Below are 19,568 nucleotides of genomic sequence, written 5' to 3'. Positions count from 1 at the left end.
AATTCAAGGGCAGGGTTACCTTAAGCTATTACACCAACTATTGAAGGAAACAGAGCTATATAGAGCATTAAATAGCATGGATTACGGTCGTAGAGCTGTAAAATCGAGCAATCAAGAGGTTGAGATTGATGACGGGGGTGGCGAATTCCCACGACTAATGTTAGCGAGAATACCCCACACACGAATCTGACGATTCTATTGGCTTAAACCTCTAAGTTCGTCCTAATTCTTCGGAGTGAGAGTGCCCTGAAAACAAGGAAAGGGATGGTACCATGTGCAGTTGTTGGCTGGTGCTGTGGCTCTGCTCATACGGCCGTAGACGGCGTTGCCCGCTCAGCAGGGCACCATCCTTAGAGAGGTTCATTTTACCCCTAAGGCGGCTAGATCTATCTCTTGTACTGATTCTATACCATAAGAAGCTTGATGTTATGCCGAGCGAGAGCTTTCCGCAGAGCGTAGAGATGTGTGAAAAAGAGTGGAAACCCAACACTGATTGTCGAAAGAATTGTACAGGAGGATCAAGCCATGGGATGATATGCAAGACCGTTTCACCGACAGCCGATATTCGGATCCACCCGGATTTGCTATGCAAGTTGCACCTCGTACACGATTTGAGCAAAGCATTTCGCATTTTTTGTACCTGGACTGCTGGATCTTGAATATTCTCGTCTCGGTTCTCTTCCTATTTAGAAGCACGGGCAAGGCGTCTAGGCGTAGCTAAACTCGTACTGTACCCGGACCTCAAACTTCCACACCAATCTTGGTGAGCATCCAATAGTATGTAAAGAAGACGCGCAAGATATCGTGACGCGGTGCCAACAGGGTGCCCAGCTTCGAGCGAACCTCTTGACTCAAGTAAGTATACACGGGGATCGACATCTGAAAGTCTAAAGCAACTTGCAAAAGGTTGAAGGTGGTATACGAGACTAGCACGCGTGTGTCGAAGGAATAAAGCAATCCTTGCCCTTTGAGTCGTCGGAAATCATGACCCTTTATCAAATCCAACTCGGGGTCAATACCCCACTTGCCATCGATGCAACAACCCGTTGGGTGCGATTGATGCTCACAAGGAACCAATGGGGAGAAGAAAGCTCTGTTCGAGTGTTCATGGCGTAAGCTGTGGTTACCTGTCTGCATGGAGGAACTGTTTGTACGAGTCAAACGGGCCGAGTGGAACCAATTTTGTGGACAAAACTCTGATTTTCCAATCTGAGCTTCGTAGCTTACGCCTTTTTCAGGTTGTGTTTTTGTCTACAATACCGGTGAAGATGTGCTGAGGTCGCCAGATCGTGGGCGATTTCTCTGGAGCCCATTGGGTTAGCATTGGGTCAGGGGCAGAGACACCAGAAAAGGTGGGTGACAAAGAACAAAAGGCTTACTCATCATGGATTCTCTCCAATGGGCCATAACTCCAGGTGCTCGTGAGAGGCATGAAAGAGCCAAAATTATGTCCGTCTCAAGTCCGCTGCAAAACTGTTAGCACTCTTCGATGCCGCCAGTTCAAACTATTATCGTCCTTACAGCGCACTGTATAAGAAACAGCCGTAGAGATCCGCGTTGCACTTCAACTGTCTTGAGGTAAAGTATGGATCTTCTTCTGCAATTCTGTCGATCTCCATCGCAACTCTCAAAAACTGATTTTTGTTGAGGTCTTCCTTATACTCGTCGATAAGTCTACGCACGAGCTTTCCACGCGGGTCTCTGACTTTGTAGATACGGTGACCATAACCAAAAAGGCGGTACCTTTTCGCCTTGACATCCGCAATGAGGTTCGGAACATTCTCGACTGATCCCACTCTCTCGAATTCCTTGTATGCCATTTCGACAGCGCCCCCATGGAGAGGACCATATGCCGAAGCCACAGCGGCCACGGTGCATGACAAGGGATCTTGGAGCGTTGAAGCAGCAGCAAGAAATACAGCGGTAGAGTTCGTCATCCCATGTTCCGCCTGTCACCTATTTTAGCTGGTTCACAAAGGTAAGATCTGAGGAACATCTTACATTCAGAACCCATAGCCGCTCCAGGCAATGTTCCATTTTTTGGTTCGGACCACCATCATTTTGCTCGACGAGGCCCATCATCAGCAAGATGTTTCCGATGTAAGAGCCCGCAGGAGTAGGAGGCGTCCAGTTCCGACCGCGTTTGTGGCAGTATACTAGAGCCACTGTGCTAGCCAGACTAGCGAGAGTGCGAATGATGGCATCGTCGGCTCGCTCTGGAGTTCCGAGATATGCAGGCTTGCTAGACTTGTGTACCAAGCGCGTTCCGCTATCCAGAGCGGCGAAAGCGGCGATACCGGCCAGAATCATGGGATGCGTCAAGCCGTCCGGCCTTGTGTAGAACATGTCAGCTTCGTGTGTTCGCGCGGGCAGCAGCGGGACTTACGCGAAAGCCTTGATGGTATCTATCACAGATTTCGGAGCCGTCATGTGCGCGGCCAATTTGCGTCTCAATGTTGATTTTTGCTCTGGACTAGGTAATGACCCCCAAATCAAGAGATGAACGACTTCTTCATAGTCATTATTGAGAAACAGCTCCTCAATCGACTTGTTGCGATATTGCATGTAGCCAGCCTTGCCGTTGCTGCCTTAGACGTGAGCGATCCATGTACACCATCATCATTAGTTTTCATGAAAGAATCACTTACATATGTATAATCGACGTTTCACAACACGCCGTATTCCAGAATCCTTCATCAAGAATTCTGAGACTGTTGTCGTACAGATCGGCTACCTCTGCGCCCAACCCTGCAGATGTGATCTGCAAGAAGTCAAGTGCTTTGACTGCATTGTTCTTTATCTCGATGGTGTAACGACGGCCTGTGCGTTCGTCGGTTATACCGAGGGTTCCAGAAGACGGTCCAACAGCGGTATGGCCCAGTACTCTGTGGAAGAACAAAACACCTGATGTAGCAGAAGTGCACACCAAATTCTTCCATATCTTGAAGGCAGCAAGGATCGTGTCAAACATGATGATTCAATCGTCGTGTGAAACTATGCTTCGGGTCACGGAGGGTTGCGCTGGCAGATAATGTATGTCATCTGACCGCTGGTGAGGCTGGAAGCACATAACGAACCTCACTCAGAGGATCGAATGTACAAACATGCATGACATCTACATCTACGATACCGGGCTACTGCAGAAGTTTACTAGTGTTTAGATGGACACTGGATTCGTTGGGAAGTTTTGCTCGATACAATCACTGGTAGATTTCCGGCTCCAACGGTAAGTTTAGTCAGACCTTTGTCAGCTTTGAGCGTTCTACCTTTACTAACAGTCCCGGCTCTCCAAATCTGGGATAAATGCTGACTAAGTGGCTTCAGGCATTGATGATTGGACAGAAGTCGTAGTATCACAACTTCCATGCAAGCATTTTCTCTGGGTCATGCCAGCCAAATCCCGTTCTTGGTATAAGGCCCCGGGAATTCACACTGCTTTGACGCGTAACGACATGGAGACAAGTATGACAGTCACTCCCTTGAGATCTCGCAGCCGATCACCAGCGAATGCTCTCATTCCGAATCTGGGTGTTCATGCAACTGGCTTGCAAGTATGGTCTTAAGTCGACTTGACTACAAACTACCGCTGACTGGATACAGTACTACACAAGAGCTTTGGTCGGTTCTAGTGTGTCTCCTACATGGAGCAAAATCAATCAATGGCTGCCTGCCCGAGGTGGAGATACTGACTTTTGGTGGAAAGTCACGGGGTCCCATCTAGCGAGCATGCTCTGGCAGGCCGGATACCCGCCAGAGACACAACTTGAGTACCTTCTCTTTCACCATCAGGTCGTGGTACCCTACCTAGGCGCCACGCCTCTGTCTACTACGCGCCTGCCATACAAGAGTTTCATGACGGACGATTTCTCGCCGATAGAATACAGCTGGAAATGGAAGAAGGACCAAAAGCCAGAAGTACGGTTGAGTGTAGAATTGATTGGAGATCGTTCTGGTACAGCTACGGATCTGCACAATCAATGTCCCACTAAATGTCTCTTCCAACAATTGAGCGGCATGATGTCCAGCGTCGACATGACATGGTTTGACAGGTTCTTGGAGGACTTCAAGCCCCAGGTCGGCCAAGATGACGAAAGCATCGAATGGGAATCCTCCGTCTTCGCAGGCTTCGAATTGGGTAAACATGAGATAGGCTTGAAAGCATATCTTGTTCCTCGAAGTCGATCCTGCTGCGACAAATTCCTAACCTCCGGGTTCAAGGAAGCAGTCTCCGCTGTTCGAGGCCGAAACTGCGAACTCGATGCCTTCAGTACACTTACCTGGTTCTTACAGAATGACCCAGATGGTAGGAATCTGAACATGGTTCTGCTAGGCATAGATTGTGTCGAGCCATCAAGATCACGTATGAAGGTTTACATGCGTACTTCTGTGACCTCTTTGGCACATACCATTGCGATAATGTCCTTGGGTGGCAGACGATGGCTAGGACCTTCAACACTCTCCGACGTGCGACAGCTCTGGACCTCGGTCCTAAAACTTGATTCAGAATTTCCGGAAACAGCAGAACTGCCCGTTAGGACACACCAGACGTCTGGTATACTCTTCTATTTCGACATAAAACCAACTGCGACAATCCCGGACGTCAAGGTGTACATTCCAGTGCGTCACTACGGCGGGACTGACGCAGAAATTTCCGCCGGACTACTGGCCTTCATGATGAGGAGGTTTGGGAGCAGGAACTGTGCTGAATATTTGGACATGTTGCGTGGGTTTGCGAAACAAGAGGAGATGAACCGGACAAATGGGCTACAGACATATATCTCTTTCTCAGTCGGGAAGAATGGAGAGCTTGATGTGACTTCCTATCTTAGCCCCCAAGTTCACAAGAGATTAGGAAATTTGGGCGTTAAATAGGCAAAGCACTGGAGATATAGCAAAGTAAGGTCAGAAGTCGAGAAATCGCCCGCACATATGTCTAATTCTTCTGATCCCAAACACGATGCCCGTCATCAAGGACAGATATCACACTTGCTACTTGGTTAGATACCAGGATGTGATTGCAGCCGTCGAATTCAGCGCTCTCAATGATTGGCCGCTGCATGGAGCCTTTTGTTCAAAGTTCCAGTCCTCCACTTGGGTCCTTCCCTCATGACATACCATAAAAGTGGCAAAGCAACGACGTTGAGGATTGCGAACACCATCACTGCCCAACCGAACCCGATGGCGTTGATCAGCGGAACAGTCGCCGCAGTCGCGCCCGCACCCAGGAGACATCTGAGCAGATTATTGCTAGCCGTCACAGTACCTGCTTGGCCAGGATACAAGTCCAGCATCAGACAGGCGACGCAATTGAGGGAGGAAGAAGTGCAGAAGGCAATGACGAACAAAAGAATCAAGGGGCCCGCCAGATTGGTCTTGCATTGTACTGTCCAGCCAAAACCAATATTGCACGCACTTCCCAATATTATCATTGGAACAGCCACTTCGAGACGCGCACGTTCGATCGGAAAGTCTTTAAGGTCAGTCTGCTTGTTATTGTCCGTGTCAACTCCCAAGCGTTTGGCGTGGCGTTCAAAGTTGGTATCGATCATCCGACCGCGATTGATTGCTGCGACTAAACTCCCAATTCCAAATGGGATATAGCAGAGGGCGATTTGTAGCTCGTTGAAATGGTATGTCTTGCTGAACTGAGACGGGATCGCAGAAAGAGTTACATAGAAAGAGCAACACAAGATCGCACTGTATAGTAGCGCAAACCCGCATTCTCGTTGGGTGATCAAGACGAGACTCCCAAAAGGGTTAGGCAGGCGAGGAAGACTGATACGAGCCCGTGAAATATGTCTGTCGGAAGGCACCTCCACGCCTTGGTTGAGGATATTTCGTTCGCGGCGAATGTTTGTGTAACACTTATTCCAATCCTGAGGGGGGATAGATCCATCGCCTACGACATTACGGCAGGTCTCGGGAAAGGAGATCGACATAGGAAGGGCAACAGCACAAGTAACCGCAACCAGAAACCAGAAACCAGAATGCCACCCTGCATATCTCGAGAGCAGCCCACCTATGACCGGTCCGAGTGTTGGGCCCAACATAGGCGCAGCAGCAGCCCAAGACACGTAGGTCCCACGCTCAGTGGACGTCGTTATGTCAGTGGCGACCCCGTAGGACAACGCGGCAGTCCCACTGCTACCAGCACTTTGGAGGCATCGCAAAACCATCAAAGCGATGTAACTATTCTGGAATGCTAGGCCGAGGTTTGCAGCAAGATAGAGAAGAAGACAGACCATGTACACAGGCCGTCTGCCTATCGTATCAGACAATTGAGCCGTGAAGGTCGGTGCAATACCCTGAACAACCTGACAGCGAGTTGTAAGCAGCTCGAAAGGATCGTAATACTTTCTTTTCATGATACTGACCACATATGTCGTAATGGATAGATTGATCAAGCTGTCAGTGACATGTAAATCTTTTGCGATGACGTCCAAAGCGGGAAGATAGATCTGACTTGAAAGGGGAGATAACAATGACGCGAAAGAAGCTGCCAAAATGATCATCTTCCTCTGCTTCGGTGTCCATATCGACCAAGGTCTCCCTGTTTCATCGCTGCCCTCATCGTTTGGATTATTCTGGACCTTGGTACTGTCCTGAGCTTCATCTTGCAAAATGGGGACGGATCGTTGACCCAGCCCATCATCCGTAGCGTGGTGGGCCAAGTCACTCGTGACGACTTTGTCTTGTAGTGGCATGGCCATGGCTGACGAATATCGATTGCTCTGAGTGTCACAAGGCAAAACGCGGTTGAAATCATCAACGTGCAGGTAGGGACATCTTAGGGCTTTTGTTCGGAGGCTTTGCGACCGTGCGAAATGGCTCACTAGAGTGAACTGTGAGCTTAAACTTAAACATCAAAGCGTTCTCAGACCCTTTAGCTATTTCGTACTGACGTTAGCGCTGAGTCAGAAGAGAATCTGCCTTAGTAAATGTTTGAACTTGGCGCTAGCACGATGGCAGTTCTATTTGTTTGACAGAGCTCTAATTTGTGAAGCACTACCCTTTGCATAATCCGGCAATTAGATGGATGTGCTCGGATGATTCACCTGTAATGTGGAGCTACCGATATTCCGTCAACCACTATGGGCATTAGTAAAGATCTTGTACTTTCGCGATCCTTAAAGGGAACAGGTGGTTCATTAGCAAGGTATAATTCTACGGCAAAAACGTCTTACAGACCGCTGGAGCATTAGAAACCACGATTCATGGACATGGATTCGCAACCTCGCTTGATAGACAAACTACCGGAGCCTTCTAAAGGCGTGGAAATGGAGGTTTTGTTGCTCGGTATGCCACGTACTGGCACAATTTGTAAGTGTTTGGAGTCTTTGTGCTTCTCTCCGAAAAATTGACTTCCCACCCTAGCACTGCTTTCAGCCTTCAAAGTGTTAGGCTACAAACCTTTCCACGGTAGCATGATGGAACAGTACCCCCACCTGCTTAATATATGGTTAGAAGCTCTCAAGGCGAAGTTTTTCGGCATCTCGAGCCCATACGGTCGCAAAGAATTTGACAAGATGTTTGATGGGTGGAACGTCACTTGCAACATGCCAGGCTCGCTTCTGGCGGAGGATCTGATCAAAGCATACCCGAACGCAAAGATCGTATTAAGCACCCGCGACGTCAGCAAATGGCAGCGTTCAATGAGGGACTCAGTTGATACTGCGGTAAGATGGAGGACTTTCGATTGGCTCGCTTCGTGGGACCCGGTACGTCTAGATTCGGCAAAGTTATGATCTGGAATCATCTACTAATTTGCTCCAGGACCGGATTGGTCTGTGGTGGAGCTACCACAAGTTCCAGCACTCTCTGAGACCAATTCTGGCTCCAAATGGGGAGCGCCAAGCATATCTTGACCATTACCAGAAGATCAACGAGATGGTTCCTGCGCATCAGGTGCTGAACTTCAGCGTTGGCGAAGGATGGGAGCCCCTCTGCAAGTTTCTCGGGAAAGATATCCCTACGACACCTTTCCCGAGAGTTAACAATAAGGATTCTTTCCTGGCAGATCGTGAACGGCGTTGGTGGCAAATGGTCCGTATTATGCTGTGGAAGACATCGGCGCTCGCAGTCCTGTTATTGGCTATATTTCTCATGCTTTGGACAGCTATTGCTAGTCGGCGCGGAGATTTTTAGCTGGAGAATCGACTCATGCATATCTAGGAGGTTTTGTTAGATCCAGTCCAGAGGCGAGATGGAATCTCGAATGGATTTCTGTGAAAAATCCATTCGGAATCCACTAGGTGAAATTGACCTTGATTCCCTGAACTCCAACTCTACCTGGAAACTTCATAGCACTTGATGGACTTCTGGGCTTCCATAGAACTCTATGAGTTCTTGGACTTCATAGATATTCCATGGAATTCATGGATCGTCTGTATGAACATTGTACACTTCTACATAAACTGCACACACCACATAAGGCTGCACATATAAACACGCACAAGCATATACATATACATATGGTCATACAAACGTTTCAGTTAGACCCGTATGGTAATGCTTCTTGTACCTACTTATAGTATTCTTGGCAATAATCCACGAATTCTGTGGCTTTGGCATGCAGTTCCAAAGGTCTATTGAGTTCCAGAATTCCATGGGAAATCAATGGGTTTTAGAGTTGCAATCAGGGATTTTCCACTTAGAGTTGGAATGAGGGTGGGTTCCGTGGATTTCGTGTATTCCGTCCAGTCCCTTCACTGGCTGAATCAAGCCGTCGAACAGTCATTCCACTCGATTCTAATTTGGATGAGCACTCTGTGAGCAAGCACTGAGATAGTTCACCAAAGAAACAAAATCCTATTCGGTACGCCCAATTTGCCATGCTTCATACACTTTTACTTTCGTAAGTACGACCCGGATTTCGTGTCTCTCACAGGCTGTAGGTGATCTTCGATAAATGTCCTCTAAACCTAGCGTAATTATGCCTTCAAACCAGTGATAACATGGTATCCCCTGTGAAAGTTGGCAAGCCAGCCACAAAATCGTCGAACAATGACTGTTCGACAATCGGTGCTGTTACGTACGCCTCCATATCGAGCTGACCGATAAGCTCTTCAGTGCGAGACTCGACAGCACTTAGAGCTTGGTTCTCGGTTTCCCAAAATTTCTCTCTTGTGAGTAGACCTTTTTCGACGTACCAGCTGAGATTTTCCTTGATAGCACCTACTTCCCAGAGGGTAAGTAAGTCTTTGTCAACCTTACGAGCGAGCGCAGTCTCGTAGACCATCCGATCCCCGATACCCTCAACTATCGGTCGACAATGGGGAATCAGCTGTCTGTTGAACTCTGTACTCCTGTGGCCCTCGGGAATTGAGTTGATTGTATTCATGGCATCTTCAGCCAGACCCGCTTCGTATTTCGCCAGCAAGCAGTCGGTCCTGGTTGCCTCAGGCATCATATACTTTCCGAGACATAGTTCGACCGCGAGACCTGTGATTCATCGTTTAGTAGTGGGTCATATATCGCATTTGGAATCCTTACGAATGCTTGTTACGAGCGTGTCGCCTTCTGAGATAGCGCATGCGCGTACCATGTTCTGGCAAGATTACTTTCAGCCATGATCTCTGAAGCTCTGGAAGGTGTGACTCACGTCCGCGTCACAGATTTGATTGTGGTGGAATAGTCCTTGAGCCCCACAACGCTCCACCAATTCCGGAATGCTGCGTTGTGCCATGCGAATGAAAACCGCCTTCATAATCACAGCAAAACCATATCTGACCTCAGGCTTGAAGGAAGTGTCTTTGAACCATTCAACGCACTGCTTTGCGAATGGCACCATGACAGCCAACTTTGCCAATGCGTGAAGGATAGGCATCTGTTGTGTCCGAAAAAGGATGATAGGTATGCGTTTCTTCTCGGCCACTCCTACCGTGCGACGAAGGCTGTATTTTCCTGCGATGTACGTTACAAGCTTCAGGGCGGGAATCATAATCATCGACATCGCGAGAGTGCCAGGAGATATGCGACCAATCTGATTGAAGAAGTTTTCGCGCATGTTGGCTGGCTTCTCTAGGCTGCCTAGTACTGCATTGGAGGGCAGAATGACATTTTCGAATGATGTGATGGCATATGGGGCCTGTATACCACCCATGTATGGAAGTAAACTTGTAAGATCAGCCTCTAGACACAGTTTGACAATAACGAGAGCACCTACCGGGAAGTCACACCTTTACACATCTGTGTTCCGTCTCCAAGAGCCACTATAACAGGTCGGATACCGAGATCCTCCTGCTTGACCACGAGCTTGGCCATAACGATGGCTATACGCGGAAGGTTCGCGATGGGCATCGAAGGGGGAACGAACCTATCAGCGTGTCAATTGCTCATCCCAAAAACAAAAACATCTGATACAAATGAGCTCACTTTGCGGCCTCCTGCCGTGGAGTGTGCAAGATGAATGTGCCGTCGTCTTGCAGCCTGACCTCAGTCTCGAGGTTTTTGCAGTCCAGCCCATGACCGAGCTCTGTTAACATAAATCCGGCGGAGACTTCGAACCTCAAGATTTTGTCGAGCAGATCTTGTAGTCCAGGTGATCTTCTTACATATGGTGCGATCGTTCCTGCAGCGAGGTTATGCTGGATCGAGAGCAAAGCATGGGAGCCCACATCGCGGAGAATTATGTCGTCACAGTGCATGTCGAAGAATTTTGTCGAGAGGGAGATTATATCGTCGGCAGTAAGTCCTGGGTTTCTATCAATAAGGTAAATCCCTGCCAATTGAAACAGACGCACCATAGTGATCGTTGAGAGCCTTGGCCCTCTGATACGACAGTTCGAATGCTTCTTCACGGGTGGCATCTAGTCTTGGCTGGAACAACGGGAGTTTCGTGAGATAGATCGTGGAAGAGGTCTTCGCTTGCTCCAAAGTTCGGTCTTGGAATGTTAGCAGACCTGTAGGTAGTGTCTCCATTCTTGCCGGTCTCGTTTTGGTTTCGGAACAATGCGATGAGTACGGCTTTGGCATCCTCACCTCGTGAACTAGGTCTTCTCGTAGTTTTAATTGTCGCACATTTCTTAAACATAAATCAGCAGAATTTTGGAGCTTCTAACATCCATCATATGGGTCATGCGACCGTGCGTCCACCCGTTTGTAAGAAGGGTTAGTCTGATCTTTCGAATTGAGAAGAGGATTGACGAGTTGTGTCAAGCATAGCTGGGTCACGACGTTAGTCCCATAAGAACATGACTAAAATAGGTCAGGCCGGATCAATGTTTCCCACAACAAATTTCGAGGTAGACATTCAACCAGTCGGCAATCTGATGATTGCTGGGGGCAGAGTGACAACACGAATGACTAAAGCTGTAGTAAGCCATTCAGAATACAGCTGGCTTACTGGTTACTCGACTCGCGTGTTCTAGCCCACAACCATATGCTTGTCTAGGTTGGACTCGTGGTTATATAAATCCTAGCGCGCACGGTTTTCACGTCTTGATTCCATCGAAATGGATCATGTCTACATCTTCTAGCTAGAGATATCCTGAATTCAATTTTGGCCTGCATTTCCCGGCTCAGCATGGCGTTTGCACGGCTGTTTACGACATCATTGTTATTGATGATCCTTGCCATGCTACATTACGCCACCACATTTTCGTTCTTGTCATGTTGTTCCGTTACTACCTGTGCGGTAGTCCTGTTCTGCTTCCTCTATTGGTGCGTGCTGTACCCTGAGTTCTTCTCGCCTGTGCGGCACATTCCCTCTCCTCAGGTATGTCAAAGCGATTTGAGTATATACCATACTTGTTTCTCACAACCAGATTTTGTACAGGGCCGATCTTGGTTATGGGGCAATTCGAGTTCTTTGAATCTGCAATTTGATCGCATGCGTCGCTGTAGCAAGGAGGTTCCTAACAATGGACTGCTGCGCTACTACATGGTCGGTAACATCGAACGAATCTTGGTGACAGAACCGAGGACACTTAACGAGGTTTTGATAGCCAAAGCGTATGATTTCATGGTTCCGCAGTCTTTGAGGATCAAGTTTCTCCGCTTCACGGGAGATGGAATCCTTCTGGCGCAAGGGGACAAACACAAGGTATATTCCTTATACATGAAGGGTTATCGTAAGAGACCAGACTAGAATACAAGACTGACATTGGATCCATTACAGACACAACGCAAAGGACTTCTCCCCAGCTTTTCCTATCGAAGGATAAAAAATTTGTACCCTACCTTCTGGTCAAAGTCGGTTGAGGTAGCTGATGCGATAAAGAAGTATATCGATGCGTCCCCATCCCCGGAGAAGCAGGAGGTACAGATCCGCGGTTGGGCGCATCGAGTGACACTGGATATCATTGGAACAGCTGGAATGGGTCACGACTTTGGGGCCATCCAGAATCCCGAATTGGAATTCCATCAACGATACAAGAGCCTGGCACTGAAACCATCGACTGGCACCAGGCTGTTAATGCTTATTGTTTCGTCCACAATAGGCTTTGAAAGGATATTTCAGCTACCAACAAGATGGAACCGGGAGTCCAAAGCAGCTGCGAGCTACATCCGAGGTGTGGCACGTGAAATCGTGCATGAGAAAAGGTACTCTATTGGCGATGCACAAGGCAAGGATATTGCTACGACTGCCATATCTAGTGGGTTGTTTTCTGAGGAGGAAATGGTCAACCAGATGATGACATTACTTGTCGCCGGCCACGAGACAATCGCCGCGTCGTTGCAGTGGGCTGTATACGCGCTTTGCAGCCATCCACATATGCAAATTCGCTTGCGGGAAGAGATACGAACGTACTTGCCTTGCACGGTGTCGAAGGAAGGTGAACCGGCTCCCAAAATCACCGCGACTCAAATCGACACAATGCCGTACCTGAACGCTTTCTGTAGCGAAGTGTTTCGATTCTATCCACCTGTGCCTTCTACCATCAAAGAAGCTAGGGTAGATACAACTATTGCGGGTACATTCATCCCTAAAGGTACCACGATGCTAATACCCATTGGGTCGGTCAATTTGGACCAGAATCTTTGGGGTCCAGATGCCAGCGAATTCAAGCCTGAGCGCTGGCTCGGAGAATGTCGCTCTGGGAGTGGAGGCGCCAGTAGTAATCACGCAAATCTTACCTTTCTAACAGGGCCTAGAGGATGTTTGGGTCAAACCTTTGCGAGGTCTGAGCTACTTTGTCTAGTAGCTGTGCTCGTAGGTCGCTTTGAATTCATTTTTCAGGATCCAACAAAGAAGATTGAGACTATAAGGTCTATCTCTATATCGCCAAAAGATGGTGTTTTAGTTAATTTGAGATGTATAGAAGATTAGTTAGTCGCTAGTATATGAAGAGGGCTCCAGGGCAGCCCTTCAACACCGACCTACAACGAGTGACAATTCGCTCCTCGACGAGCCGTTCATGAGTGCTAAGACTGCTGTTTGTAAATCTGGCATCCGCGACCAGACCCAACCTTTCTTCCTTCCATTCTATTCCCCCTTGTCTTCCATCTCATCATATCAATGAAACTCAGCCTGCACGACTCCATATCCCACTCCTCCCACCCTCAACTCAAATACAAGATCTGCACTCTGTATCCGCATACAAAGCTCAAAGTCTAGATTGAGGAACTCAACACCTTTACTTGTCTTCAGCCTGGTAAAAAGCTCTTCCGGTACTGCCGCTAGATCGGTCTTCAATGTGCAGACGGTCGAGAGTGTTTTCGTCCGCGAAGAAGGAGCAGAGTCAGCGCCACAAGCTATTAACTCGTCCTCGACAATGAGACTCTGATTAGGTCGGAAATTGCGCGTGTAGTGGAAAGATATTGGGGTATCCGGTGAGATGGCGGTGCCCTGTCCATCACGATTAGCTCCATACTTTCCAAGCTCTCCAGCAGCGCCCGGAGAGATGCATGCTCAAACTCACTTTTGAAATATGCCATTGCATGCGATCACTGACCATCCACCTCTCCCAGAGCGGACTCCAATATCTATCCGCCTGATCATGTTTCGTCTCGTCGAAAACGGTGGCGTAAGAAGTGCCGTAGTGTAATCTGCTGCGACGGGACGATACCATTGAGTCGTCCAGTCCTCTAATTACGGCGCCTCTGACAACTGCCGTCCATGCGTATAAAGGTTGAATGACTTCCACTGCAGGGTATTCGTTATGTTGTGTTTGATGTTCCGGTTTCTCCGAATATGCTGGGGGTGCAGATGAGGAGGAAGTGTTGAAGTGAGATTTTAGTCGATTGTAGAGATGGTTGGATTGGCCGAATCCGCCGACGAGGATGATACCGGATACGATGTCGCCTTTTGCTCGGATAGCGTCGACTTGACCATCCAGAAGTTTGAGCACTTCATCGATGACGGGGTCGAAGATTGCTTTGACTTGTTGTGTACTCATGACCATGAATCCAGAGTCAATGCCCGCTTCTTCGTCATCGGGAAGACCAGGAAAAGGTACATTTACCTCTTGCTGCTCGTCCTCGTTGTAGTTCCTCTTGACGAATTCTTCGAAGTATTTCAAGCCCATCATCCAGGTTTTGGGCTTCTTGTTGCGCATGCTGAGGTAGCGGTCCATGCCCAGTCGTTCCTTGACGTGTTCTTCGAATCGAAAGTTCAAAAATGCAGAACCGCATAATCCTCCCGTACCCACAGCAGACTCCTCCACTCTCAATGGCGATAGCTGTGTGATTTTATACCCGATGAGATCTACCGTACCCCCTCCCGCATCGCAGATGACAAAGTTGTCTCCTTCCTTGAGGTTGTGTGGTTGTACTGTTTTCAAGGCATGCAGCATGGCGGCTTCAGGCTCGGAGATGAGGCGTAGTTCATGTTTCTTTCCCATTCCTGCTTTTTCCGCCGCTTGTAGAGTGGCATTCTTTGCTGAATCTGACCATACTGCTGGAACGGTGAGGACGAATTCGACCTTCGTCATGGCCATGAAGGATTCGCCGTATCGTCTGTTGAGAGTCTCCATGGTATGTGTGTAGATCTGACCCAGGTAATCACTCACCGCATCCATGACAGTGCGATCGCATTGTCTCAGATGGGCTGCTGTATCCAAAGGGCTGACGAAATGTGGGAGTTTTTGATTCCTGTCCAAGAACAGTTTTATGCATTTGAGGCGTGGTTCTTCGGGTTTGAACTGGAAGCCCCATTTTATCTTTTGGACAGTGGCTCTGGCGCCGCCTTGTTCGGGAGTGATTGCGGTATTGGTTGTGGTGGGTAGTTCGGCGGTTTCGTAGGCGATTTCGGTGGGGACTTTGTCGGAGGTTATGCCGTTGCCTCCTGGCCACCTTTGTATCCTCTCGTCAGTCTTTCTGATAGTACGTATGCAGCAGGGGCCCGGCTATTGTTTCTCACGTCTTGATGATCTCGATATCGTCAGGGGTTGCGCTGTATGCTGCTGCCACACTGGACAGTTGTTAGTCGTGTGTCTTGCAGTAGTCCGAACGCTCAAGGTCGCTCACCCTGAGTACGTGGTGCCAAAGTCGACGCCGACTATCAGTCGGTCAGATGTCACCTGGGTGTGTCCATTGCTATTGCCATTGACGATCGGCGACGGTGCAGAGAAGCTGATATTCGGTCCAGCCATGATGAAGTGCTTCTGCGATCGAGTCAAGTGGAAGGGACGTTATCCACGGAGTCAGTCAACGAGGTTAGTCTGTCCAAGAGCTCCAAGCGACAGGCACTGGGCAGTATCAAAATGCAAGTCGTCGATACCCGGGATCAACAGAAGGGACGGCAGACAGAGCGGGTAGAGAGAGGAAACAAAGTTGGTATTATGACAAGCACTGTCAGAGAAAAGGAGTCTCGCATCAACCTTAACTCTGGCAGGTCCCCACGAGGTAAAGCGAAGGAGAGGAAACAGACAGACCCGGGACATGCAGCCAGCCCAATGTCAGCAGCAAAAGAGCGGTACGATGACAGCTCGGAGCCCTGCGTCCGACAAGTCTGAAGCCCGACTCGGCAGAGAGCTGAGGCATGGTTTGAAAACACGCACCGTCCAATTCCTTGCTCCTCAAGCAATGTACTTCCCCCCCTCGTCCGAGTCCGAAACCAGCGGGAACCCAAGGCTTCAGACCGGTCTTGTTACAGAAAGAACCTGCCCGCAGTGGTGAGAATATTGATCAGACGCAGCCCGCTTGTCCAGAGCCCGCCCGGGACTGCCCCACACTCCCGGGTCACCCTGACTTGTCTCGGACATTTTCTCGCTGATCATTTCTGTTCTCGGCATTTCCTGGAGAGCCGCGTCCTCGGGTTCGCATGTCGACAGCATCATCATCGCTTGGCTAACTTTCCTTCTCTGTACATCTCTGGCAAGCTCTTGACCGGTTTTGATCAGTCGTAGGTTGATGGACTGCTCAATCAAGTCGTGCAGCTTGAGGTCTGGCCCGCTTGAAGAGATTCACAGCTCCGAGGACAAGAAAGCACAAAAAGCTTCCAGTCAAAATGTCTCAGCTTGCGACCTCGACTGCGTTCTGAAACTTGCCTCACCATTGCAAAACCTCCCTCCTTCCGAGAAAGATGATTGTAAAAACAGTGTTTTGGGTGTTATTCTTGGATCTCCTTTCGCTAGACCAAAGACGGGCCAAATATGGTAGAAGCGGAATTGTCGGGAAGTAAGGTGATTAGTTAGTAGATGATCAGAAGTAAGCTCTTCCTTGTGTATCCTTTCCAGAAGCTGCATCAACCCGGATACATGTGAATCCTTACTGCTCAACTCCTGTGTGTTCGAAAATCTTGACATACCCACGACATACGACTTGAACGCCACTCCTGGACTTTTACATCATGGCGCGACCAGACACGACAAAACGACGAGTCTCGAATCTAGTCGGCCGCTTCGAGCAGCTCGCCCAAGCAGCTCCAATTCGTGAGACTTCAGACCCAACATCTCCGACCTCACCACGCCCAGCATCTCATCACGGCGAAAAGTCATGGCTCCAACATGAAAGGAGAAGTCTATCACTCTCTTCAATGCCGAATACCTCAACACTGTCTGCTCAATTGGAGAGAGAACTCAATCGCAATGCACAGTTGCGCCAGGAAATCGAGTCGCTCCGAAGACGATGCCATGAAGATGATGACATCTTGACCACGCTGTCGCAGCAATTGGAGGAGGGAACAGAGTTGCAAGCATCACTGCACATGCAAACCTCTGGCTTACAGACCAAAGTCAACAGACTAGCCGACAAGCTTGCTCGAAGAGACAAGATCCAAAAGGCAGAATATGAGCGTAGGATTGTCACCGTGGCCAACGAGCGCGACATCGTGGCTCAGCGGCTGAAGATGGCAGAAGCGAGTGTAGAAAGAGCACGAGTTGCGGAAGAGAAGGTTAGGGGTGCAGAGGAAAAGATCAGAACTGCGGACGAGAAGGCTCAGATTGCAGACAGCCAAATTTCGGCATTGCGGAATCAACTACTCGAACTCAAGACTGACGTTGCTGCAAGATCCGGGAAGCAGGCAGATGTTAGTGATCAGGAAATTCTGGACATGATGAACAAGCTCAACCATCTGGTTCAAAATTGGTGTGTTAGCACTTTCCGGAAAGTCAAGATTGGTATGGATTGTATAGGCTTTCATGATAAAGCATTGCTGACAAGCTCCAGATCCACGGAGAATGAGTTGCAGGTTTGAAAAGATAGAAGCTTTGCAAGAAGCCAGGTTACTACGCAAGCTCTACTCCATGTTCGATACGAGTATCAAGATCTTCACATTTCAGGCTACGGTGCTGCATCTCCTGATGCCGATTTTTGATGCACACTTCTTCGGATTACCAGAGGAACTGCAAGGTTTGGAGACAGCCGCCTGGGCAATGCAAGGTATGCTTTTCTGATATGTACTGGTGTTCTTTTTTGCTGACTATCGTGCAGCAACACCAAAAACAGCCTTTAGTGAATGGCGAGCTGCAACATTTGAGTTTCTGCAGCATGAGGATGGGGTTTGGCAGAAATTTCGTCAAGTTTCCGAAGCTAAAGCGCAAGCACGATTGATGGAGCAAATCTGCAAAATAATGTCAACATTGACTGGTTTGACCGTCTCGGAAGATCAGAGACGCACGTTGGTCGCAGTGGTCGAGCACGCTGTCTCGCTGTCGCGGACACTTGGGCGACAGCGGGCTACGTATCGGTGTTTTCTGCCAGAAACTGATGAGGAAGGCAACCTCAAATTCGATGTCGCCACGATGGAGGATCTAATGGATGAGCATGAGGATGATGGTTATGCTAAGGACATCAAGTGTGTTGTGTTCCCAGCATTGTTGAAGATGGGAGGAGAGCAAGGTGAAGATGTGAGGATTCCTTACAATGCCAAACGGGTGAGGTTGACTGACCCTAAGCAGATGGATGTAAGAAATCTCCTCTTGAAAGCCAAAGTGCTTTGCGTTGAGGAAGACTCTGACGACGAGTGTTCCGTAGACTGAGACTAAAGGTCAAGGAGTTTGGCTCAAAGAGTGTTCTCACGTTGACGTAAGCCTAACACTCTCCTATGCACGTCAGCGACGGGCTCGGATCTCGAAGGTACATGGCGCTTGGAAGCCGAGGCCTTGTTGATGCGCGTCATGGTTGCGTCCAATGTTTGCTCAATATGGTGCACAAGCTTGTCTGCACTAGTAGCATCAGACGTGATGGCACGCAGGCGGATGAAGATAGCATCCAGGAAGGTGTCGAGGAGGGCGAACATGTTGTGTTCTGGCTCTTGGCGATGCAGTTGCAAAAACGGCATGTAGACGAACTCATCGTACAGGGTAGCAATGCGGCGGAAGATCTTTGCCTCGATGTGCGTCGGTCTGTGCAATCCACTAGTCGAACGTCAGCTTAATGTGTGGACCAACTGCGAGTACATAACTGACTCGATAATGTCGACCCATTTGATGACCTCTTCCAGCGGAACCTCATCCTGCAACTCGTTGTCGGGAAGCTTAGCATTTGCTGAGTTTGCAGCATCAAGTCTTTCTTGGAGCTTGTCTTGGACCAGATCCAAGAACTCACAGATGTCTTGGGCGATGTTCTCAATATCGTGTGCCACATCTTTTCGGAGTATGTGTGATGGTGGGAACAGCTGATGGGAGATGTACACCATCATGCGGACCGTAGCTAGGAACATTTCCTTTGTGGGCCTCTCAAGCTCGGATGTGCGAATCAAGTGCATCAATCCATGAGGCAGTAGACTGACCTTGGATGAGAAGGCCGACGAGAGAACAGATGAGGTTGGCGTGTCCGGAACCAGCGCATTGCGCCTAGGTGAGCCGACTGGAGACTGCTGTGGCGGCACATCGTCTAGATAGTAGGATGGTATCCACTGAATTGTTGTGTCGAGATCGTCGGCGTGTATGAAGGGTCCGCTGTTGATTGTCGAAAAGGAACCAGTCGCACTGCGCACCGAGGGAGGCTTGGTGGATGAGTAACTTGAGCCGTGCTGGGATGATGAATTGGTCGCCGTGCGCGAGTGCGACGATGATATTGATCGCGGCATGTCGATTGTCTTTGTGTCGAAGTTTGCTATGGTGGAAGGGAGAAGCAGTAGAGGGATGGCCGTGGACAAAGAACAAATTCGATGGATGCGGTTGCAGTTGCGGACAATCGACAAAGAGGAAGGAGCGACCGTCACAGCGAGAAATGTTATAAAA

General features: G+C 49.0%; 9 protein-coding genes across 9 annotated transcripts; 4 read left to right on the top strand and 5 right to left on the bottom strand.

Moving 5' to 3' along the window:
* Window positions 1-1,078: 1,078 nt before the first annotated feature.
* Window positions 1,079-2,971, bottom strand: M438DRAFT_364645 (citrate synthase; the record flags this gene model as incomplete). Its single annotated transcript, XM_029907743.1, has 6 exons — window positions 1,079-1,302; window positions 1,380-1,465; window positions 1,522-1,949; window positions 2,002-2,332; window positions 2,387-2,584; window positions 2,649-2,971. The coding sequence occupies 6 exons, from the start codon at window positions 2,969-2,971 to the stop codon at window positions 1,235-1,237; spliced, it is 1,434 nt and encodes a 477-aa protein (XP_029761766.1). The 3' UTR covers window positions 1,079-1,234.
* A 476-nt stretch (window positions 2,972-3,447) lies between these two features.
* On the top strand, window positions 3,448-4,947 carry M438DRAFT_295303 (aromatic prenyltransferase). The gene is made up of 2 exons (XM_029901872.1): window positions 3,448-3,551; window positions 3,601-4,947. Exons 1-2 carry the CDS (start codon window positions 3,453-3,455, stop codon window positions 4,870-4,872), a joined length of 1,371 nt encoding a protein of 456 aa, XP_029761765.1. The 5' UTR covers window positions 3,448-3,452; the 3' UTR covers window positions 4,873-4,947.
* Window positions 4,948-5,039: 92 nt separating this feature from the next.
* On the bottom strand, window positions 5,040-6,704 carry M438DRAFT_317296 (MFS general substrate transporter; the record flags this gene model as incomplete). Its single annotated transcript, XM_029902740.1, has 2 exons — window positions 5,040-6,314; window positions 6,375-6,704. The coding sequence occupies 2 exons, from the start codon at window positions 6,702-6,704 to the stop codon at window positions 5,040-5,042; spliced, it is 1,605 nt and encodes a 534-aa protein (XP_029761764.1).
* A 516-nt stretch (window positions 6,705-7,220) lies between these two features.
* On the top strand, window positions 7,221-8,145 carry M438DRAFT_334459 (uncharacterized protein; the record flags this gene model as incomplete). The annotated part of the gene is made up of 3 exons (XM_029903711.1): window positions 7,221-7,320; window positions 7,375-7,718; window positions 7,774-8,145. 3 exons carry the CDS (start codon window positions 7,221-7,223, stop codon window positions 8,143-8,145), a joined length of 816 nt encoding a protein of 271 aa, XP_029761763.1.
* A 793-nt stretch (window positions 8,146-8,938) lies between these two features.
* Window positions 8,939-10,920, bottom strand: M438DRAFT_317292 (uncharacterized protein; the record flags this gene model as incomplete). The annotated part of the gene is made up of 6 exons (XM_029902739.1): window positions 8,939-9,441; window positions 9,493-9,547; window positions 9,602-10,115; window positions 10,166-10,315; window positions 10,375-10,693; window positions 10,743-10,920. The coding sequence occupies 6 exons, from the start codon at window positions 10,918-10,920 to the stop codon at window positions 8,939-8,941; spliced, it is 1,719 nt and encodes a 572-aa protein (XP_029761762.1).
* Window positions 10,921-11,524: 604 nt separating this feature from the next.
* Window positions 11,525-13,536, top strand: M438DRAFT_391648 (cytochrome P450; the record flags this gene model as incomplete). The annotated part of the gene is made up of 2 exons (XM_029909077.1): window positions 11,525-12,043; window positions 12,119-13,536. The coding sequence occupies 2 exons, from the start codon at window positions 11,525-11,527 to the stop codon at window positions 13,268-13,270; spliced, it is 1,671 nt and encodes a 556-aa protein (XP_029761761.1). The 3' UTR covers window positions 13,271-13,536.
* Window positions 13,457-15,533, bottom strand: M438DRAFT_271178 (actin-like ATPase domain-containing protein; the record flags this gene model as incomplete). The annotated part of the gene is made up of 4 exons (XM_029900459.1): window positions 13,457-13,789; window positions 13,863-15,234; window positions 15,302-15,352; window positions 15,409-15,533. 4 exons carry the CDS (start codon window positions 15,531-15,533, stop codon window positions 13,457-13,459), a joined length of 1,881 nt encoding a protein of 626 aa, XP_029761760.1.
* A 1,107-nt stretch (window positions 15,534-16,640) lies between these two features.
* Window positions 16,641-18,805, top strand: M438DRAFT_364642 (uncharacterized protein). Its single transcript, XM_029907742.1, has 4 exons — window positions 16,641-17,501; window positions 17,551-17,763; window positions 17,815-18,230; window positions 18,282-18,805. Exons 1-4 carry the CDS (start codon window positions 16,733-16,735, stop codon window positions 18,360-18,362), a joined length of 1,479 nt encoding a protein of 492 aa, XP_029761759.1. The 5' UTR covers window positions 16,641-16,732; the 3' UTR covers window positions 18,363-18,805.
* On the bottom strand, window positions 18,557-19,558 carry M438DRAFT_197993 (uncharacterized protein). The gene has a single exon (XM_029899318.1). The coding sequence runs from the start codon at window positions 19,412-19,414 to the stop codon at window positions 18,752-18,754; it is 663 nt and encodes a 220-aa protein (XP_029761758.1). The 5' UTR covers window positions 19,415-19,558; the 3' UTR covers window positions 18,557-18,751.
* Window positions 19,559-19,568: the final 10 nt, after the last annotated feature.

The sequence above is a fragment of the Aureobasidium pullulans genome (genome assembly GCF_000721785.1).
Source record: "Aureobasidium pullulans EXF-150 unplaced genomic scaffold scaffold_7, whole genome shotgun sequence".
Lineage (NCBI taxonomy): Eukaryota > Fungi > Ascomycota > Dothideomycetes > Dothideales > Saccotheciaceae > Aureobasidium > Aureobasidium pullulans.
The sequence above is the reverse complement of the archived record's forward strand: the minus strand, read 5'-3'. Positions and strand labels throughout refer to the sequence as shown.